The 17,760-nt window shown below is 50.7% G+C and overlaps 1 protein-coding gene across 4 annotated transcripts in view; it reads left to right on the plus strand.

Moving 5' to 3' along the window:
* Positions 1–6,446: 6,446 nt before the first annotated feature.
* Positions 6,447–17,760, plus strand: part of EDA (ectodysplasin A) — a 155,914-nt gene continuing 144,600 nt past the window's right edge. For 3 of the 4 annotated variants that reach the window (XM_048482756.1, XM_048482758.1, XM_048482759.1), the window contains exon 1: positions 6,447–6,855. In XM_048482756.1, the coding sequence (XP_048338713.1) occupies positions 6,535–6,855 (321 nt within the window). In that variant the 5' untranslated portion in view covers positions 6,447–6,534. The remainder of the gene's footprint in view (positions 6,856–17,760) is intronic. The other variant, XM_048482755.1, reaches the window with a different exon arrangement.

The raw sequence follows: 17,760 nt of genomic DNA on the forward strand, positions 1-17,760 counted from the left end.
AAACGCTTCAGGCCCTCGTTTAGTGAAGGCATTCCACCGGGCCTACCCCGATCGCCCAGGTGGGGGGGAAGGTCTTAAGGCGGGGCAAGAGATGTCAGGTCCTATGCCTGTCCAGTGTTTAGAAATGTCTTGCGTGTGTGGAGATTGCAAATGTTTCCTGTGAAATGCTTTCGGTTTCCCTCTCCCTCTCCTGGCAGTTCCCTGAAGTAGCTCCAGCCCTCCTGCGAGAAGGTGTGAACGTTCCCAGGTTTCTTGAAGCTCTGTAGTGCAAATGTCATGCCCTCTCTCTGAAACCCATTTGGTGGGAATCAAATGGGGGGGGGGAATTGAAGGATATAATTGCGGGATCTAAGTGGAGAGCTTAGATCCAGCTTTCTCTGTTACTCTACGCGTTGTGGAAATAAACTGCTTTGGGACTTTCCTACGGTCTCTGTTATGTGAGAGTCCGGAGGCCAGGGCCCTGGACAGGAGGATGGGGTTGCTTGTTCAGGCTGGGGGAGGGTTGCTGGGGGAATGAGGAGGAGGGTGTGAGACTCAGCAGGGGGCAGCTCGTGCTGCTTCTGTGTTGGGTGGCTTGTTAAGGGGTGTGTGGGTGGCTGGGGAAATGGGGAAGTGAGTAGGAGGCCTGTCAGTTCAAACACACTGAGTCCCCTGTGTGACCATTGGCTGAGGATTCATCCTCACAACATTAGCAAATTATATAGGGTAGGATTGACTTCGCTGTGTCAAGAGTTCAACTTTGCCCAGTTTATTTCCCAAGCTCTGTGCATTAGTGTGGAGACTTCTAAGGCCACGGTTCATTCCCCCTGGCTGCTTAAGGTTCTTTATCCCCCACTCTTGGGTTTTTGAATTATTTGCTCAGTTCACTCTACAACTGTCAGACTCTACTGTCTCTAGCACTTGATGAATTCCTGCAGCTTGAATACTGTTTCTGTCCCCCACATAGTTCAGTTTAAAGCCCTCCTGATCAGGTTTGTGAGGCTCCTAGCAAACATGTGAGGTGCAACCCATCTAGTGCCAGGAGTCCATCTTCATAAAGCCACAAACCATGGTCCAAGAAGCCAAAATGTTCCTGGTGGCACCACTTGAAAAGTCAATCGTTCACCTCCACTGTTCTTTCTCTCCCTGGGCTATGCCCTTCAACCAGGAATAGAGATGAAATGACAACCAGTGCAGTCAGATCTTTCAGCTTCCTTTCCAGATCCTCAAAATTCCTTTGTGACGTCCTGAAAACTTTGTCTTGAAGTGTCATTTGTTCCCATGTGGATCAAAAGAAAGGGATAATGGTCTTGTCAGCTTCTCTGTGACATCATGAATTTTTGCACTGAGACAGAACCCCTCACGAGATATTTTGTCAGGCCTGCAAAGTACTGCTTCTGTTCCCCTCAGCCGGGAGTCACCGACCACCACCACACATCTCCTCTGGGGTTTTGCAGGGGCCATTCCATGGACTGAACCTTCTGTCACTTGCATATTCTCCAAGGGCTGACTCTGTTGCTTCTGGGCCTGTTCCTTACCCTCACTGACAAGGGAAAGAACTTCAAATCAATTGTGTAGCATCAAACTCACAGAATTTCCTGGTTTCTCTACTTCTATGTGACACATTCCTCCAATTGCCCACCTCCTGTGTTGGAGAGCTGCTGTCCTCAGATAGATCTCTGATATGTTCCCCACCCAGTATCGTATCCTCCAGTTTGTCTAGGAAGTCCTCATTCTTCTTAACAGGCTAAAGAGAAGATACTTATGCCACCAACTGCTGGATCTCCTCTTCCAAGAGAGCAACCAACTTGCACTTGCTACAGGTATAACTACCCACATATTCTGGCAAAAATACAAACAAACATACCCCAGCTGTTACAAGTGACAGGAGCAACTCTCTGACCATATATATTTAATAGTCTCGAATAGTCTTGAATAGTATAGAATAGAATAGTGTCATCATCAACAACAACCTTTTATTGGCATGAGTTTAAAATACAACAGAGAGGTTGAGGAGAATCAAGTTAAAATAAGTAAATAAAATAAGTAAAAGACATTTCCAGCAGTTAAAACAATAAATAAATAAATAAACTAAAATTTGTGGCGAATCTGTTGTGCCAGCGCCAGGAATTTGGCAACGTCTAGGGATCTCTGAGGAGACTGATCACAAAGCAGATAGAAAGATTTGACCTTGTCTGATGAGTAGGCATAGTTCTCAGTGTATGGGTCTATATATTGTCTTCTAGATGAAGCATATAGTTCGCAATCTAGGAGGATGTGCTCGATTGTTTCGATGGCTTTTTGTGAGCAGGGACACGTTCTTTGTTGGTATGGGATCTGGAGAAATCTGCCGCTCAGGACTGCTGAGGGTAGGACGTTCAGTCAGGCTAGCATTAAGGTACGTCGGAGGTACGGCGAAGATATATTATAGAAATACCTTGGTAGCCCTTTGCTGAAGGGGGGAAGGTAGGAGCCCTTTGGTAAAATGCCCTTCATGTGCTGAGTAGAAAGCAGTTGGTTTTCGGCGTCAAGTAGCCTTAGCGACAGAAGTTTGACTATTTGCGCTTCGTGCATGTTTATGAAGAAATCTAAAGCGAAGCCTAACGAATTAATTTTTTTCTTGATCAGAAGACTCCAAGTGGAGAGATAGGAATCCGAAAGCATTCGCTTTGTTAGGCTGTCCTGCTCTGATCGAAAATGGAGGCGCAGCCAGTATCGAAGCGAGGAGAGCCATATACGTGTTTCGAGAAGATTTAGACCTAATTCCGAACATAAAGAGAGATATTACACGGTGTTCGAAATTCCAAGTAGTTTGCGAAAAAAGCTAGATTGTATAGACTCAAGAGGCTTTAGATTGTGATTTAGCCAGATTGGGGCACCATACAAGGTTTTTGGAATCAGTCTGCCATCAAAGGCTCTCACAGCTGCTGGGACGCATTGACCCCCTTGGGAGTAGAAGAACTGCCTAATTGCTGCTGCGCACTGATTGGTGGAGAGGGAGATGTGCTTGTACTGCTCGGTCCAATTCAGATTATATTGGAAACGGATTCCCAAGTAGTTGAAACTTTTGACTTGGTCAATTCTGTTCCCACTGATAGACCATGCTGATGGCTTCCACGATTTTGAGAATGTCACAATTTTGGTCTTCTCATAGTTTATTGTGAGTTGATTGCGTTCGCAGTAGTCTGCGAAGGCGTGGAGTAGATGTTTCAGGCCTATCTGGGTGCGCGACAGTAGAACCGTGTCATCAGCATATAGAAGAGTGGCCAAGGGTGCATTGCCAAGGATGGGAGGGTGAGCTCGAGCGGTTAGAAGGGAATTTGGGAGATCCTGTAGAAACAGGTTGAAAAGTAAAGGGGCAAGGACACAGCCTTGCTTGACACCCTTATTAGAAGTTATTTTGGGGGTGCATGAGCCAGTAGGATTGTAACGAATGCTGCAAGTGGTGGCAGTATAGAGTTTTTGGATGAGAAGAAGTAGACGCTTCTCTATCCCCAGCGCACTTAGCTTGTTCCAGAGAAGTTGCCTGGGGATTGAATCAAAGGCACTCCTCAAGTCAAGGAACGCGGCATAGAGCCCGGAGTTCTTGGTTTTTCCATATTTCTCGGCGAGGTGCCTCAGTACCACACAGTGGTCATACGTGGAGTGGCCCTTGATGAAACCGATTTGCTCAGGACCAAGTAAAGGAACGGCCCATTCCAGGAATTTCTCGCGGAGGTGGTCCACGTACAGTTTCCCTGGAATAGATAACAGGCTGATTGGCCTGTAATTTGAAGGTGTATCATAATTTCCTTTCTGAATAGAATAGTATAGAAACTGATCAAAAAGTCCCCTACTAAATTACCCCTCCCAATGAACATTAACCTTGCCTGCCTAGGCAAAGCCCTGTTCACTGAGCTCAACGGACAGAGACCGAGTGGCTGAAGTATCTGCTCCCAGTCAAGTCTCTAACTCACCTTCTACTCACTTGCAAAAAATTGGTTTTTAGTGATAAAAACTGCTGCTGCCTCACAGAGAGTGCTCAAAAGAGCTGGATGGCAGTTAAAATAGAGGTGGTGACTCACCAGAAGCCCCCCCTCTCAGAAGCCTGAGCCAAGCACATGCCCAAAAAACAAAGAAAACTGTTCCGCTCCCTTCTGTTGCCTCTGAGAGATGACAAATGTGCACACCTTGCCTCATGATACTTGCCAAGTAGCTGTATAAGACCCGGAAAATGCACAGTACTGTCGGTGAAAAGTTTGTCCAATGACATTTTGCAGCAAAGGCAAAAAAACTTCCTTGGGACTTTTTAGAATATACAAGCCAGCGCATTTTCCACGTCTGACCAATAAATGATGTTTGTTCTGATCTACAAGAAAAGCTACATTTTCCCTTTCATTTGGCTCATTGGACACAATGGCAACTTCCAACGCAGGCTGCATTACTGTTGGCTGCAAAACAGGATTAGTGACCCTATTACTAAGAGTGGTCTGTTGTGGTTCCACTATTCAACCCATCCTCTTATCCAAGGCAGAAATGAAGACCTTCGTTGTCCATGTCCATGGAAACTGGATCTTTTCCGCTGTCTTCTTTGAGCACATCCTCGCTGCTTCAGCAAGTTGAAGGAACGTCTGCCCTCTGCCCTCGCTCTTCTGCAGCTGGGCATGTTGCTGTGCTTTGTGTTTTCTGATCTGACCCACCCACCAACCCCCCCCCCCCGACAGATTTTTAGGTGTTTTCACAAATACAGCAGTTGCATCTGGGTACACCAGTTCTACATATTTGGGCAATGATTAGTTTCAGAGTTCAAAAGAGAAACAGCATCATTTCATGGGGATTTCAGCAGTTTGAGAGATAATATGTAACTTAATGAAAATGTGGCTGGAACTTTTAGAGCTTCAGCTCTAAAATGAGACTAGTAAAGGGGCATAAGAGGTCCAGTGCTTTGGAAAACAGAATTATGTGAGGAAAAATCCACAAAATTCTGCTTTTAAACTATATGATCTTCAAGAATGTCCTCAGTACAGCTAATTTTCTGTTGTGATACCACAGGTCATCTTTCCTCTACTTTTCCTGGACAAGAAAGTGTTCTTCTACAGGGAATTAGGGGTGCTAATTCCGACTGAAGCCACTCTACATATTTTTCTGCAACTTAGCATAATGCTAGAAACCCCCATGGTGTAACAGTGCTTAGTTTTCCATTTTAGACGATTGGCAAATCTATGCTGGGGGGGGGGGCGGGCGGAGGGAAGAGAGGGAGGGATGTATGAGAAGACCTGAGTGGAGGGTTGAAGAATGAAGAGGTTACAGCCAGGGAGGAATCGTCAGGATCCCAGAACTGAAACAGGAAGGGGGGGGGGGGGCTAAAAGGAAAAGCAGTTTGCTGGGAGTATCTCCTGGGCCTCCGCTGGCTTTGAGGGCCTTCTGTAGGGTCTCCAGCTCTGGATCAAGACATACCTGGAGATTCTGGGCATGGGGCTTGAAAAGAGAGGGGTTTTGGGCGGGGAGTGATCATAGCTGGGGACAATGTCATAAGAGTCCACCATCCAAAGAAGCCATTATATTCAGGGGAACTTGATCTTGATCAACTGGAAATCTCAAGGTGCCACTTGAAGTTTAGCAGCCCTTGTCATGGGTGGCCAGGAATGCAGGTCTTGACCAAAAAGGCCATGGAGAGGGCAGGAAACAGAGGAATAACCACCCAGCCCACGAACACCAGCTGTTTAGGCCCAGGAGCAGAAGCTCCAGGCAGCAGCCGGGAGGTCCAGCTTGGCAGAGGTGAAGGCAGGGCTCAAAGGTGGGCTGCGCTCTGGGCTGGAGACCGGCGGGTATATCCTGCATGAGAAACTGGGGATCACTTTTTCAAAATGTACTTTGCTATAATAAAAACGAGTAAGAACGAACTAAAAGCGTCTCCACATTTCAAGAGGGCGCTCAAGGGAGGGCGGCTCTGCCCCGTGTCTTAAGTCCTAAGAGAAACGAACGAGCCATGAAGCGTGTCCCGGTGGAGGAGCGGGGGGGGGGGGGGCGGGCGGCCGAGCGCGGGTTTCAATAGCCCGGGAAGCTGGACGCAGAAGGGCGCGCGCTCCTCCTCCGGCTGCTCTTTGGGGAAGCGCTTCCTGGCCTGGGGGCCGCCGGGGTCCCGGCCTGGCTCCCCCGGAGCGCTGGCAGAGGCCGCGCGCCCCGCCCCGCCCCGCCCCAGGGACCCTCCGGCCCCCTCCCGCGGCCTCATGCAGCGCCTCGACGCGGCCCCCCCGCCCGCCACACCTGCGGGTCCCCCTCCCCACCGCCGGCTCAGCCCCGCTGCCTCCCCCCGCGGCCTGCGCTGGGGGCTCCGGGCCGCCGGGCCCACGTGCGGGCAGGGCGGAGCGTGAACGCGCCGCAGCGCCCCGCCCACCTCCGCGGCCCGCCCGCCCGCCCGCCCACCGGGGCGGTGCTCCTGCGCGGCCCCGCCCCCGGCCCGCCCTCCCCCCTGCGCCGAGCCGGGCATCTCCGTCGGAGGGCGCGGCGGCGGCGGCGGCTTGGCGCAGAGTGGCCATGGCCCGGGAGGAGCCGCAGTAGCCGCCCGCCGCCGCCATGGGCCCGCAGCCGCCTCGAGGGGGGAGCCGCGCGCCGGACGCGCCGGGCGGCGGAGGGGGCGCGTGCGCGTGCGGCCGGCGGGGGTCGGCGGGCGGCGGCGGCGGCGGCGGCGTGTGGCGGGCGCTGGCCGCCTTCTTCGCGCTCTCGCTGGCGCTGCACCTCCTCACGCTCAGCTGCTACCTGGAGCTGCGCTCCGAGGTCCGGCGCCGAGAGCGCGCCCCCGACGACCACGACCACGACGCCGCCCCTCCTCCTCCTCCGCCCGGCCGCCTGCAGCGCCTGGCCGAGCCCCCGGGCGGCCGCCCCGCCCGCCACCAGGTGAGTCGAGAGCCCGCGGCGCGGCCCACGGGCCTCCGGGCGCGGCCACCTGCCTGCCTGCCTGCCTGCCTGCCTTCTCCGGGCCGCCTGTCCGACGGAGCGGGCTTCGCAGGGGCGCCCTGGTCGCCCAGAGCCGGCGCGGGAGGGTGGCTAGCCCTCCGGCCCGGGGTCTGCGCCCAGGGCTGCCCCGCCACCAGGCCCGGCCTGCCTGCCTGCCTGCCTGCCCCCAAAGCGGCCGCTGGGCCGGCGCTTGGCGCCCGGGAGCTCCGCCGCAGCCCTCGGCATCCTTCTGCCCGGCCGCTCTTCCTTCCTGGGCGCGGGGACGGAGCTCCTCTGGTCTCTGCCGGGCTTGGACCGCGGGGCCCCGGTGGCCTCTCTGGCCCCAGAGGTGCCCCGAGGAGCTCCGGCCGAAGCCGGGCAGGAGGAGCGGCCACCAGGTGCCATCTTTCACCTGGGCAAGGCTGGGTCCTCTGGCCGGGCCAGAAGCGGCTGCTTCTCCTGGGGGGCGGGGGGCATCGCAGACAGCGGGTTCAAGGAGGCCCAGTGGTGCTCGGGCGAGAGCTTGGCTGGGAGCGCCTGCCTGCCTGCCTGCCTGCCTGCCCCAGTGGCATCTGCTTTGCTGTGCCCAGGACCGGCAGGTCGCTGCTTGGACGTCTCAGGTGCGGTGGAGAAACAGTTGCCGGCTCAGCTGGATGCTTTGCGCCTGCCTGCCTGCCTGCCTGCCTGCCTGAGGAGGAGGAGGAGGAGGAGGAGACCAGGACAGGTCCATGGTGGAATTTCTGTTTGGGGCACTCCAGACCCTGTAGTGTTCCCTGTCACAGGTTTCCCAAGGATGGAAATCCCCCCCCCCCCCCGCAACTCCTTTTATACTTTTGTGCATTGACTGTAGCATTTCGAGGTTCATTTGAGCTTGAAAGAACAGTTAGTAGAGAGAAGTACCTGATTTTTTTGTCAAATTAAAGCACAATTCACTGTGAAGAACATGGGTCAAGTATGTTGAGGCACCTTGTTGAAGAGAAGTGGCATCAGGTTATAAGATGCTATTTTGCGGATGATGGTTGATTCATGTATTTGTGGTCTCTGGATTGGAACAGGATTAAACTAAACTGGGAGCAGAGGGGGGACTCCTTCCAGGTAGGGAGCCGACCTTCTAAACCTTGTTTCTTTGTCTCAGACCGGAGGATTGTGCTCCCCCCTCAAGCTAACAGTGTTGGACCAGCAAATTGCACAGTGTACTAATAAATTTCTCCTCTTCTGGTAGGCACGTGCATGTGTTTGCATTAATGCAGAAACGTCCCACAATAGTTGTGAGTTGTCGACTAGGGAGAAGGTCACTTCCAAGCAAATCCAAATGATCGCAGGGTTGTACCTGAAACCTGCTGTTAAAAAAGGAAGCACTCCAGCTGGCTGCTATTGCAGAAGGAGGGCCCTGGGCTGCCCTTCTCTGACTTGCCCCTGGGGGCCACATGCGGACTCCCTCTCCTCTGGCACCACGTGGGGGTCAAGGATGCCGTTTCCTTGCGCCAGTGGCCAGACACAGCCTTGTTTCTTCTTCTCAGGATACTATGGCAGATAGCTCTGGCTGAAACAAAAGCATGCATTTTGTGTTGGTATAGTAGATGACGGTGGTTCAGGTTTCCCGTTAAAAAGGGAAGTGACCAGATACATGTGGCCTACGTGTGGTTGTCATGCTTATTTCTGGCTACTGAAGGATTCCTTTCTCTTTTGAGGTGCTGATTTTCTTCTGATGTCTTTCACAGGGTGTTTGGTTTTTGCAAAATGTTCTGCTGTGGCCCCAAAGTATCCGTGTCAGTGACTTTCTGTTCTTAATGAGGAATTCTAGGAAGCTTCTTGGGAACTGTTTTGAACAATCTTTAGCTTTATTTCATTGCACTGATCTGTCTTGGTTTTTAGTAGAAGTTTATATATCTGTTAAGTGATTAAATGCTGATAGTTTGTGAAGAATATAGAAATAGCTGCAGTCTGTCGCACACAACCTTTTCTGCTCATATCCGGAGACATGGTTATTTATGTGGATTTTCTATGGCCATGCAGTTTTCTATAACTATCTACAATGTGAGACCACAAAAACTGTTCATTGAATTTATCTTTAGCTGGGCAGCAGTGGTCAATATCGATAACTTTAAGTGGGCAAAGCCATTGAATATGGAAAATATTGGGCAGAATTAAAGCGATGGCCTACTAAAAAACATAAGCTAGAGTTAGGAGCTACCCCCCCCCCCCACACACACACACACAATTCATTGGGCAGTGATTGCTTCGTTGCTCTCCTGGTTTTCAGCATGAAAAACCGTTCATGATCAACTTTGTACCATAGTGCTGTGGCCTGGGAAGTTTCATCTCAGGTGTCGGCCTTTCCTGGCCTGTCCATCACTTTACCATTCTTAGGTGTTTTTGTTCATGGCTTGGCAAAATGCTGCAACCGTTTTGTCTCTCAGTGCCTACCTTTTTTGCATTCTATAATACATTTTTTTGGGTAGGCATTTTTGTTGGTAGGCTGCACTCTGTAGAAGCTGCAGAAACCCGGTGCCCACGACAATAGCAGAAGCCAACAGCCATGCAGGCAAAAGGCGAGTGGGATTTGGAGTGAGTGTGTTGCCACAACCCCCATGAGTCCAGACCAGCCTGTCAGCTCAGCAGTTGGACCAATCAGGGTGGGAGGCTTTGGGTTGGTCTGGAGTTATCTGCATATAACACAGCAAAAAGCAAGTTGTTGATTTAGATGTGTACATCTTTGTTCAGAAAAGACCTCTAACAGGGCCAGTGGGTTGATTGTGCTCCCAGCTGGGCCTGCATCCCCCTGTCTGAGGGGCCTTCAGTGAAGGGTCAACTTTGTGCTGGTGGACAGCGACAGCACTCCTGCACCAGGCAAAAAGTCAGTGCGATGGAACCCTTGTGAGGTAGCCCTTAGGAGGAATTCCGACCTTCCTCCCGTCTTGTTTCCTTCATCGTTTGCCTCTTCCAGACACCGCAGCTCACCAGCGATCCAGTCGGCACTGCTGCATCTGAAGGGGGTGGGGGGGTGCGGGTGCTCACAGTGGACTTCCAAATATCCCAACCTCCATGAGGTAGACAGCTGTTCTCTCCCCCCGCCCTGTGCACAGCGTGGGGAAACCATGTAGCAGCTTGACATGTCTCCAGAATTGCACAGGCGATGACAAGGAATATGCACATTGCCTGAGGTGGGGCAGGGTTGGGGCCGTAACCTCTGGAGTGCAATCTTGTGTTCGCTTGCCGTGCACCCCCCTGTGGCTGATGTACTGCTGACTCCTTTTTTTGTTGTGGGAGGAGAGCTGCGTAGAGCAAGCAGAAACCAGGGTTCCAATGAAGTTGTCTATACTTGATGGATGACCAGCAGGGCTCTCCCAGTGCAAACCTGGGGTGGGGGGGGGGGGGCTGCCAAAGGATAACAGTAAGCAGGGCATGTGGAATTGCAGAACACCCAACATTTGTCTCAGTGTCCGTTCATCCCTCCTCCCCTCTCTCTCTCTCTCTCTCTCTCCGTGTCTAGGCAATGGCTGCTCCCTGCTCCCTCCTGAAGCCAGAACTGGGGAGCCTCCATGTGCTTGCCAGCTTTGTTCTGTGGCTCCTGTATGTTTTCATGGAGTGAAATTGGCACAGTAAGGAGCTGGACTGCCCCAGTGCCCATAAGTCTGTCATGTTGCTATTCTTAGCACAGGGCTGCTGCCAGAGTGGCCTTCAGACCTCGCGTTGCAGCCCTGGTACCAGCAGTGCCTGTGTTCTTAGGGTGGGCTCTTCCTGCCTCCTTATGCATCAGCACATCCGCTTTCCTGAGTAGTACATGGTATTAGTTTGCAACTTAACTGCTAGTAGTTCTTTATTGTTGTGAAGTTTAGGGAGAATGCAAAGGACCAACTGTATCTGCATTTTTGCAGATCAGTTTTGGTGTTTCCCAGTTCTGAAAGGGACCCAACAGTGCATCGCGTGTGTGTGTTGAGTTCTCCTTCTTGGGGGACTTGCTCTACATGTGTGTTGAGCTCTCTGCCAGTGATCCACTGACTGTCCTTGGAGAGGAGGCTCAACCTTCACTGTAAAACAGGGGAATTTTTTCAGGCGTATGTTCTGAGATAAATACACAGTCCCTTAAAAATATGTGTTTATAATTCTGTGGCTGGATGTGTTTGCTCAGGTTATTCCCCCGTATGCAGTTTGTGGTTGAGACTGAGTTGCAGTCTGGCTTGTCTGAGGTTGATCTGTGGTGCTTGGACATCAATGTAGATAGGTGTGCCTTGTGAAAGCGCATTTGAACAGGGGCTACATGGGCTTACATACAATACAGTTCATCCATGATGATTATATCAAAGTTGTTCAGATGTAGCAGTGTTATATTCAAGACTGGGACAGCACATGTGGCTGAATAAGATGATGGAATGGGGTGTACCACTGTTGAATGCTATCCTATTTGAAAAAAACCCCTCTCAGTGGTGGGGAAAGATGACTGAATGCTGAGAGTTATTCTGGTAATTAGAAGGGTTATATTATCATTTGAGCTGTTGCACAGTAGTCTTGTGGATCTTTTGCTTTAGGGAAATTGTGAATGTGGCTCTTCAGGATCTGTACAGTTCTGCTGTAGATGAAAAGAGTTTAAACCAGTCTTTTAAATCTCTTTAGTCCCCTCCTAAGCCATTCTGTTATGGACAACAGAGGCATCACTTCTATGGATGTGCAGGGGTTTCAAACTCATATTTACGAGGGCTGGAGGTGACATAAATGTGACTTGGTTGGGCTGGGGCCTTCGGGGGTTCCTTGGCTGGCCTCAGAATGGCCCTTGGGTGGGGGGACTAGACTGGGGTGGGGTGGCTGCCTTGAGAGGGTTTTGAGAGGCTGCCTTTACTCCAGAACATCCAGGATTTTGAAGTACCATATATACTCGCGTATAAGTCAAATTTTCCAGCACATTTTTTGTGCTGAAAAAGCCCTCCTCGACTTATACATGAGTGAAGTGTATTTTTAAAAAAATATTTTAGGGTTTTTACTTTGTCGGCCTCCAGGGGGCGCAATTTTAGGCTAGCGGCATTAAAATTTCAGGGATTTTTCAAGAGACTCTTCTAATGATACCACCCAAGTTTTGTGAAGTTTGGTTCAGGGGGTCCAAAGTAATGGATCCCCAAATTGGGTGCTCCCATCCCCCATTGTTTCCAATGGAAACTAATAGTAGAGTGGGCTACATTTTGAGGGTCCATAACTTTGGACCCCTTGAACCAAACTTCACCAAACCTGGGTGGTATCATCAGGATAATCTCTTGCTGATACCAGCCAGGTTTGGTGATGTTTGGTTTAGGGGGTCCAAAGGGGTGCCCATCCTCCATTGTTTCCAATAGTAGATGGGGCTACATTTTGAGGGTCCATAACTTTGGACCCCCTGAACCAGAGGTGGGATCCAGCAGGTTCTCACAGGTTCCCGAGAGTAGGTTACTAATTATTTGTGTGTGCTGAGAGGGGGTTGCTAATTGGTGATTTTGCCACGTGATTTTTGCCTTAGTTATGCCCCTCCTCCGCTCCTCAGCAGTAGCGCGCAGAACCTGAAGCAGACTAGCAGGAGGTGCACTGCCGTGCGTGGCAGCCTGCGCCTGCGTGCATTCGTTTCCCGCCCAAGGACCGGCACAGCAGCTGCATCCTTGCCACAGCCCCGCCCAGCAATGCCCCACCCCTGGAATCCCCCACCACGCCCCCAATCCCCGTGCCCCGCTCAGCCCTATTGGCACCACGCCACTGTTTGAATCCCACTACCATGGGAACCTGTTATTAAAATTTTTGGATCCCACCACTGCCCTGAACCAAACTTCACCAAACCTGGCTGGTATCATCAGGAGGGTCTCCTAAAGATACTCTGAAATGTTGGTACTGCTAACATAAACATTCCTCCCCTGACCAAAAATCCAGTTTTGAAGGATTTTAACTCTTGTGTTTTGGCTTGGTTGCTGGTTGAGCTAAAGTTTTTGTACTTTTAAAGGTATTGTTGAGACCATATTGTTTTTGTTGACCCTCTTTTCCACTTACAGAGCTAGTTTACTGTTTTTCTTTGAAATAAATACTCAAAAACATTTAACCTACTGATGCCTCAATTAATGTAATTTTATTGGTATCTATTTTTATTTTTGAAATTTGCCAGTAGCTGCTGCATGTCTCACTCTCGACTTATATGCGAGTCAATAAGTTTTCCCAATTTTTTGTGGTAAAATTCGATGCCTCAACTTATATGCAGGTCGACTTACACACGAGTATATACGGTAGCTATTTTCTGAGCGATCATCTTCCTGTTATTCTTACTCTCAGTTATTATCTCCCGCTACACAAAAATAAAAGCACAGGTCATGAGTGTCTTAGGAAAATAAATTGGTCAAGCACTATTGATTATGAAATGTCCGTTTTTCTGCACTCTTTAGTGCGAGAGAACAAACAGATGATCATGAATTTTAAGTCACCTATCGAGGGAGTAAAGTTTTATGACCAATTACTGCAGCAAATTACAAATCACCTCTCAAACTTATCAACAACAGTCACAAATTTTTATACCAACCAAGAAGCTGGTTCGATAAAGAAACTATAGTAATAAATAAACAAATAAGATCACTCTATAACTTATACCAACAGAATAAGGATCCCAGGCTTTACTATCATTTAATATATCAGAAAAATCAGCTGATAAAACAAAAATCACAATTAAATATAGAGTATGAATGGGAACAATTATTTTGGGCCGTGAACTCAAAAAATTCAAAACAATTCTGGAGCTGTGTTAATAATTCCCTCTCTTGGAAACAATCCCCTTAATATTACATTCCTTTGGAAACATGGGTCGAATCCCCACTACCGTCTTAGCCAGGTTTCAGAACACAAACAACCAAGCAGGCCTCTGTCACTCAACCGCTGCAGCAGGAGCCGCTGCCGCTGCTTCCTCCGCCTCTGCCAGCTGTTTTTCCAGGAGAGATACCACTTGCTTGCCCCACAGCTCTGGGAAGGCCTGAGCAGAGTGAGGCAGGGAAAGGCTGGCAGAGGAGCGCCTCCTTCCCTTCCTCATCGCTGCAGGCTGGAGCGCAGGAAGCTGGGAGGATGAGCGGTGCAGAGGTGAGCGGGAAAGGCGCTCGGAGTTGAGACGTCCGGGCGGAGGAAGGGAGGAGTTGCGCTTGGCCCCGCTGTGTTTGTTTTTCCACCAGGGCCCCAGGTGCAAGTGAGACGGAGAGCAGAAAAGCCCTGGCCTGGCCCAGGAGACAGCCCCTGCCCCTGTTGTTCAATGACACCAACTGTTTTGCTGGAAACTTTTGGAGCCCCGCGTTTGCCCAACGGGAGGAAGGTGTGCTTGAGCAACACGGAGGAAAGCCGCTCCAAGGGCTGTGCTGGCTTGTGCTCTTGGCTTTCCGGGGTAAGGAGGAAGATCACAAGGTGGCTGAGTGGAGAGTGAGAGTGGGCTGCCCACCGCGTCATGCGCCTCAGCACTGCTAGCCCACACCCTGCCCAGATATAGAAACGACATGGTGCAAAAAAAATGTTTTTGAGTCGTGGTGGGGTGGCCGCCCATGGTGGGGCATCCAACGCAGGTTTTGCCCAGGTCTCAAGTTTTCCTCGTTACCCCCATATAGAGCAGCCACGCAGGCAAGAGGCGCTGCCGGTGGAGGCGAGTGGGTGGGTGTGGGCATGCGGGAGGGGGGGAGAGACCCGAGCCGGTCCCCTACCTGGAGAGGAAAGTGGGCGGCAGAGGGCGAGCGGCCTGCTACAGCCAGGAGAGGTGGCGTGTGCGTTGGAGCCGGGAGGAGGGAGGCCGGGAGGAAACCTCGATATTCAGGTTAAAATGCCATATTGGCACTTGGCAACACATACGTGGGTTCTGAGTTGCAGTTTTGGCACTTGGTCTCGAAAAGGTTCGCCATCACTGCCCTATACCACATTCAGATCACAATGAACACTAACTCGTGCTCCCGGGGATGGCAGAAGATGGTCCTCTTCTAACTCCTTCCGCAGACGAAATAATGCCCACAACAACAACAGTAGTAATAACTCTTCCTTTCGTGCCTCCAACTTCAGACAGGGTAGGGGAGGAAAAGCCTTCCAGTCCGATCGTTCCGCCAAACCGTGACTGTCATGGCACCCTGGTCGGCATCCATCTGCAATGCTTTCGACACATCTGGGCAGGCAGTCACATCGACCGATGGACCTCAGAGGTGGTCTCAGCCGGCTACCTCATAGAATTCTTCCAAATTCCAAAACCTCGATTTCAATCCTTTCCAATACATTGCAGCCCACAAAAGAGGCTCCAGACCCAGCAGGCCATCCAACACCTCCTTCAAATCCAGGCCATAGAGCCAGTGCAGTCCCTCTTCTTTACTGTGCCAAAGAGGAATGGAGACTGGCGATCTATTCTAAATCTTCAGTACGTAAACAGACACATCCATCTGCGCCGCTTCAAAATGGAGACTCTCAGATCCATTGTGGAGAACCTCCAGCCGGGGGACTACCTCACCTCTCTGGATCTTACCGAAGCATACCTTCATATTCCGATCAATCCGCGGCACAGAGGTTTTCTGAGATTCGCAGTCGGAGAAAAACACTTCCAGTACAGAGCCCTCCCCTTTGGACTCGCCACAGCTCCACGCGTGTTCACAAAAGTTTTACTAGCTCCCATCATGACCCTCCGGGAACAGACCATTCATGTCCACCCTTACCTGGATGACATCCTAGTCCGGTCAGAGTCCAAGGAAAGGGCCGCAGTAGATGTGAACATTGTTATGAGAACTCTCACCTCTCATGGTTTCTTAGTCAACTTGCAAAAGAGTTCAATCGTTCCATCGACGTGCATGGAGCATCTTGGGGTGGTGATAGACACCACACTAAACGCCCTCTTCATCCCTCACATCAAGGCTCTCAATATCCAACGACTGGTTGTGTCCATCCTCTCATCCAAGAGGGTATCTCTACTTCAATTAGCCAAGTTGATGGGCCTCTTCATATCGATCACAGATATGCTACAATATGCCTTCATGCGAGAACTCTTCAGAGATTCCTGAGACCCTACCAATGGCTCATCATGCAAAAGACAGACAGGTCGTTAGTGATTCCTACGGATCTCCGGCTCAGTCTGCAGTGGTGGTCACACCTCAAAAATCTTTCAACTGGCAAGATGTATCTACATGACAACAGAATCCAAATCTTCACAGATGCCAGCCTCCGTGGCTGGGGAGCATATCTCCAAGACAACATTGCTCAGGGTCTATGGACTCCTACCCAGACCAAACTTCCTACCAATCTCCTGGAGATGATGGCCGTTCGTCTAACTCTCCAACAATTCTGTCCTCTCATTCAGGGACAACACGTCTTGTTGAGAACGGACAACGTGGCGACCAAGGCCCATATCAACAACCAAGGCGGGTCACGGTCTCACCGCCTATACCAAGAGTCTCTACGCATCCTCACTTGGGCCGAGTCCAACCTTAGCTCTCTCTCATCAGAGCACATCAGGCGGAACCTAAACATCGAAGCCGATTGGCTGAGCAGACAAACAGTCATAGAAGTGGAGTGGAAGATACATCCATCTATCTTCAACCTAATAATCCAAAAATTCGGAACACCACAGGTAGATCTGTTCGCCTCGGAGAAGAACTACCAGCTACCAACGTTCTTCACCAGATACTATCACCCCCGGGCGGCAGCAACAGATGCATTGACTTTTCCATGGCCTCATGCGCTCCTTTATGCCTTTCCACCGGTCCCCATCATCCCCAAGCTTCTGAGGAAGATCTGGAGGGAGAAGGCAGAGGTCATACTGGTGGCCCCATGGTGGCCGAGACGACCATGGTTCTCATCCATTCTACAGCTGTCCATCCAACAACCGCTTCCACTTCCAACACCTCCAGACATGCTGTCTCATGGCCGGATCCCAGTTGGTTCTGCTTAACCGCATGGCACTTGAGCGCGCGGCTTTAAAAAAGAAAGGTTACTCCAGAAAAGTAATTGACACCATAGTGGCATCACGTCGTCCGTCCACCCTACGCATCTATGACTCCTCGTGGAAATCCTTTGTAGGATGGGTGAGGTCAAATAATACGGACCCCATACGCCCCAAGGTTTCTCAGGTATTGTCAATTCCTTCAAGACGGGTCCGAGAGGGGCTTGAGAAGCTCAACACTCAAGAGACAGGTGTCCGCGTTAACTACCATTTGGGGTCGCCTACAAGGAGTACCCGCCTCAAAGCATCCAGATGTTTTGCATTTTCTAAAAGGGGTGCGCCAGAAACAACCACCGGTCATCTATCGCTTTCCATCGTGGAAACCAAACATCGTTCTAAACGCACTCACCAAATCCCCCTTTGAACCAACCCAATCGATACACCTCAAATGGCTCCGTATGAAGTTAACATTCTTAGTGGCAATCACTTCTGCCAGAAGAGTTTCCGAATTAAGGGCATTATCAATAAACTAGCAGTTGTGCGTCTTCCACAAGAACAAGGTGGTGATGCGCCTGGACCCCACCTTCACCCCCAAGGTCGGTTCTCCCTTTCACCTCAAACAAGAAATCGTGCTCCCCACTTTCTTTCCTTCTCCAAAACACCCTAAGGAAATACTTTGGCATACATTAGACAGGATAACTCTCAAAGCTTATACCATCCGTACTGAACACATCAGAAAAACGGAATCCCTTCTAATCAACGTGTCCGCGCCTAACCTGGGAGCACAAATGTCACGGGCCGCTATCAGCACAGCAATTAGAACATGCATTGTAGAAGCATACAGTTCATTAAACGTTCCCATACCTCCAGAGATCACAGCACACTCCACCAGAAGCGTGGCAGCCAATGCAGCATTCCGGCGTCTCATACCAGTGGAGGACATATGTAAAGCAGCCACTTGGTCCTCTGTCACATCCTTCATC

This window comes from Sphaerodactylus townsendi, unplaced genomic scaffold (assembly GCF_021028975.2).
Source record: "Sphaerodactylus townsendi isolate TG3544 unplaced genomic scaffold, MPM_Stown_v2.3 scaffold_21, whole genome shotgun sequence".
NCBI lineage: Eukaryota > Metazoa > Chordata > Lepidosauria > Squamata > Sphaerodactylidae > Sphaerodactylus > Sphaerodactylus townsendi.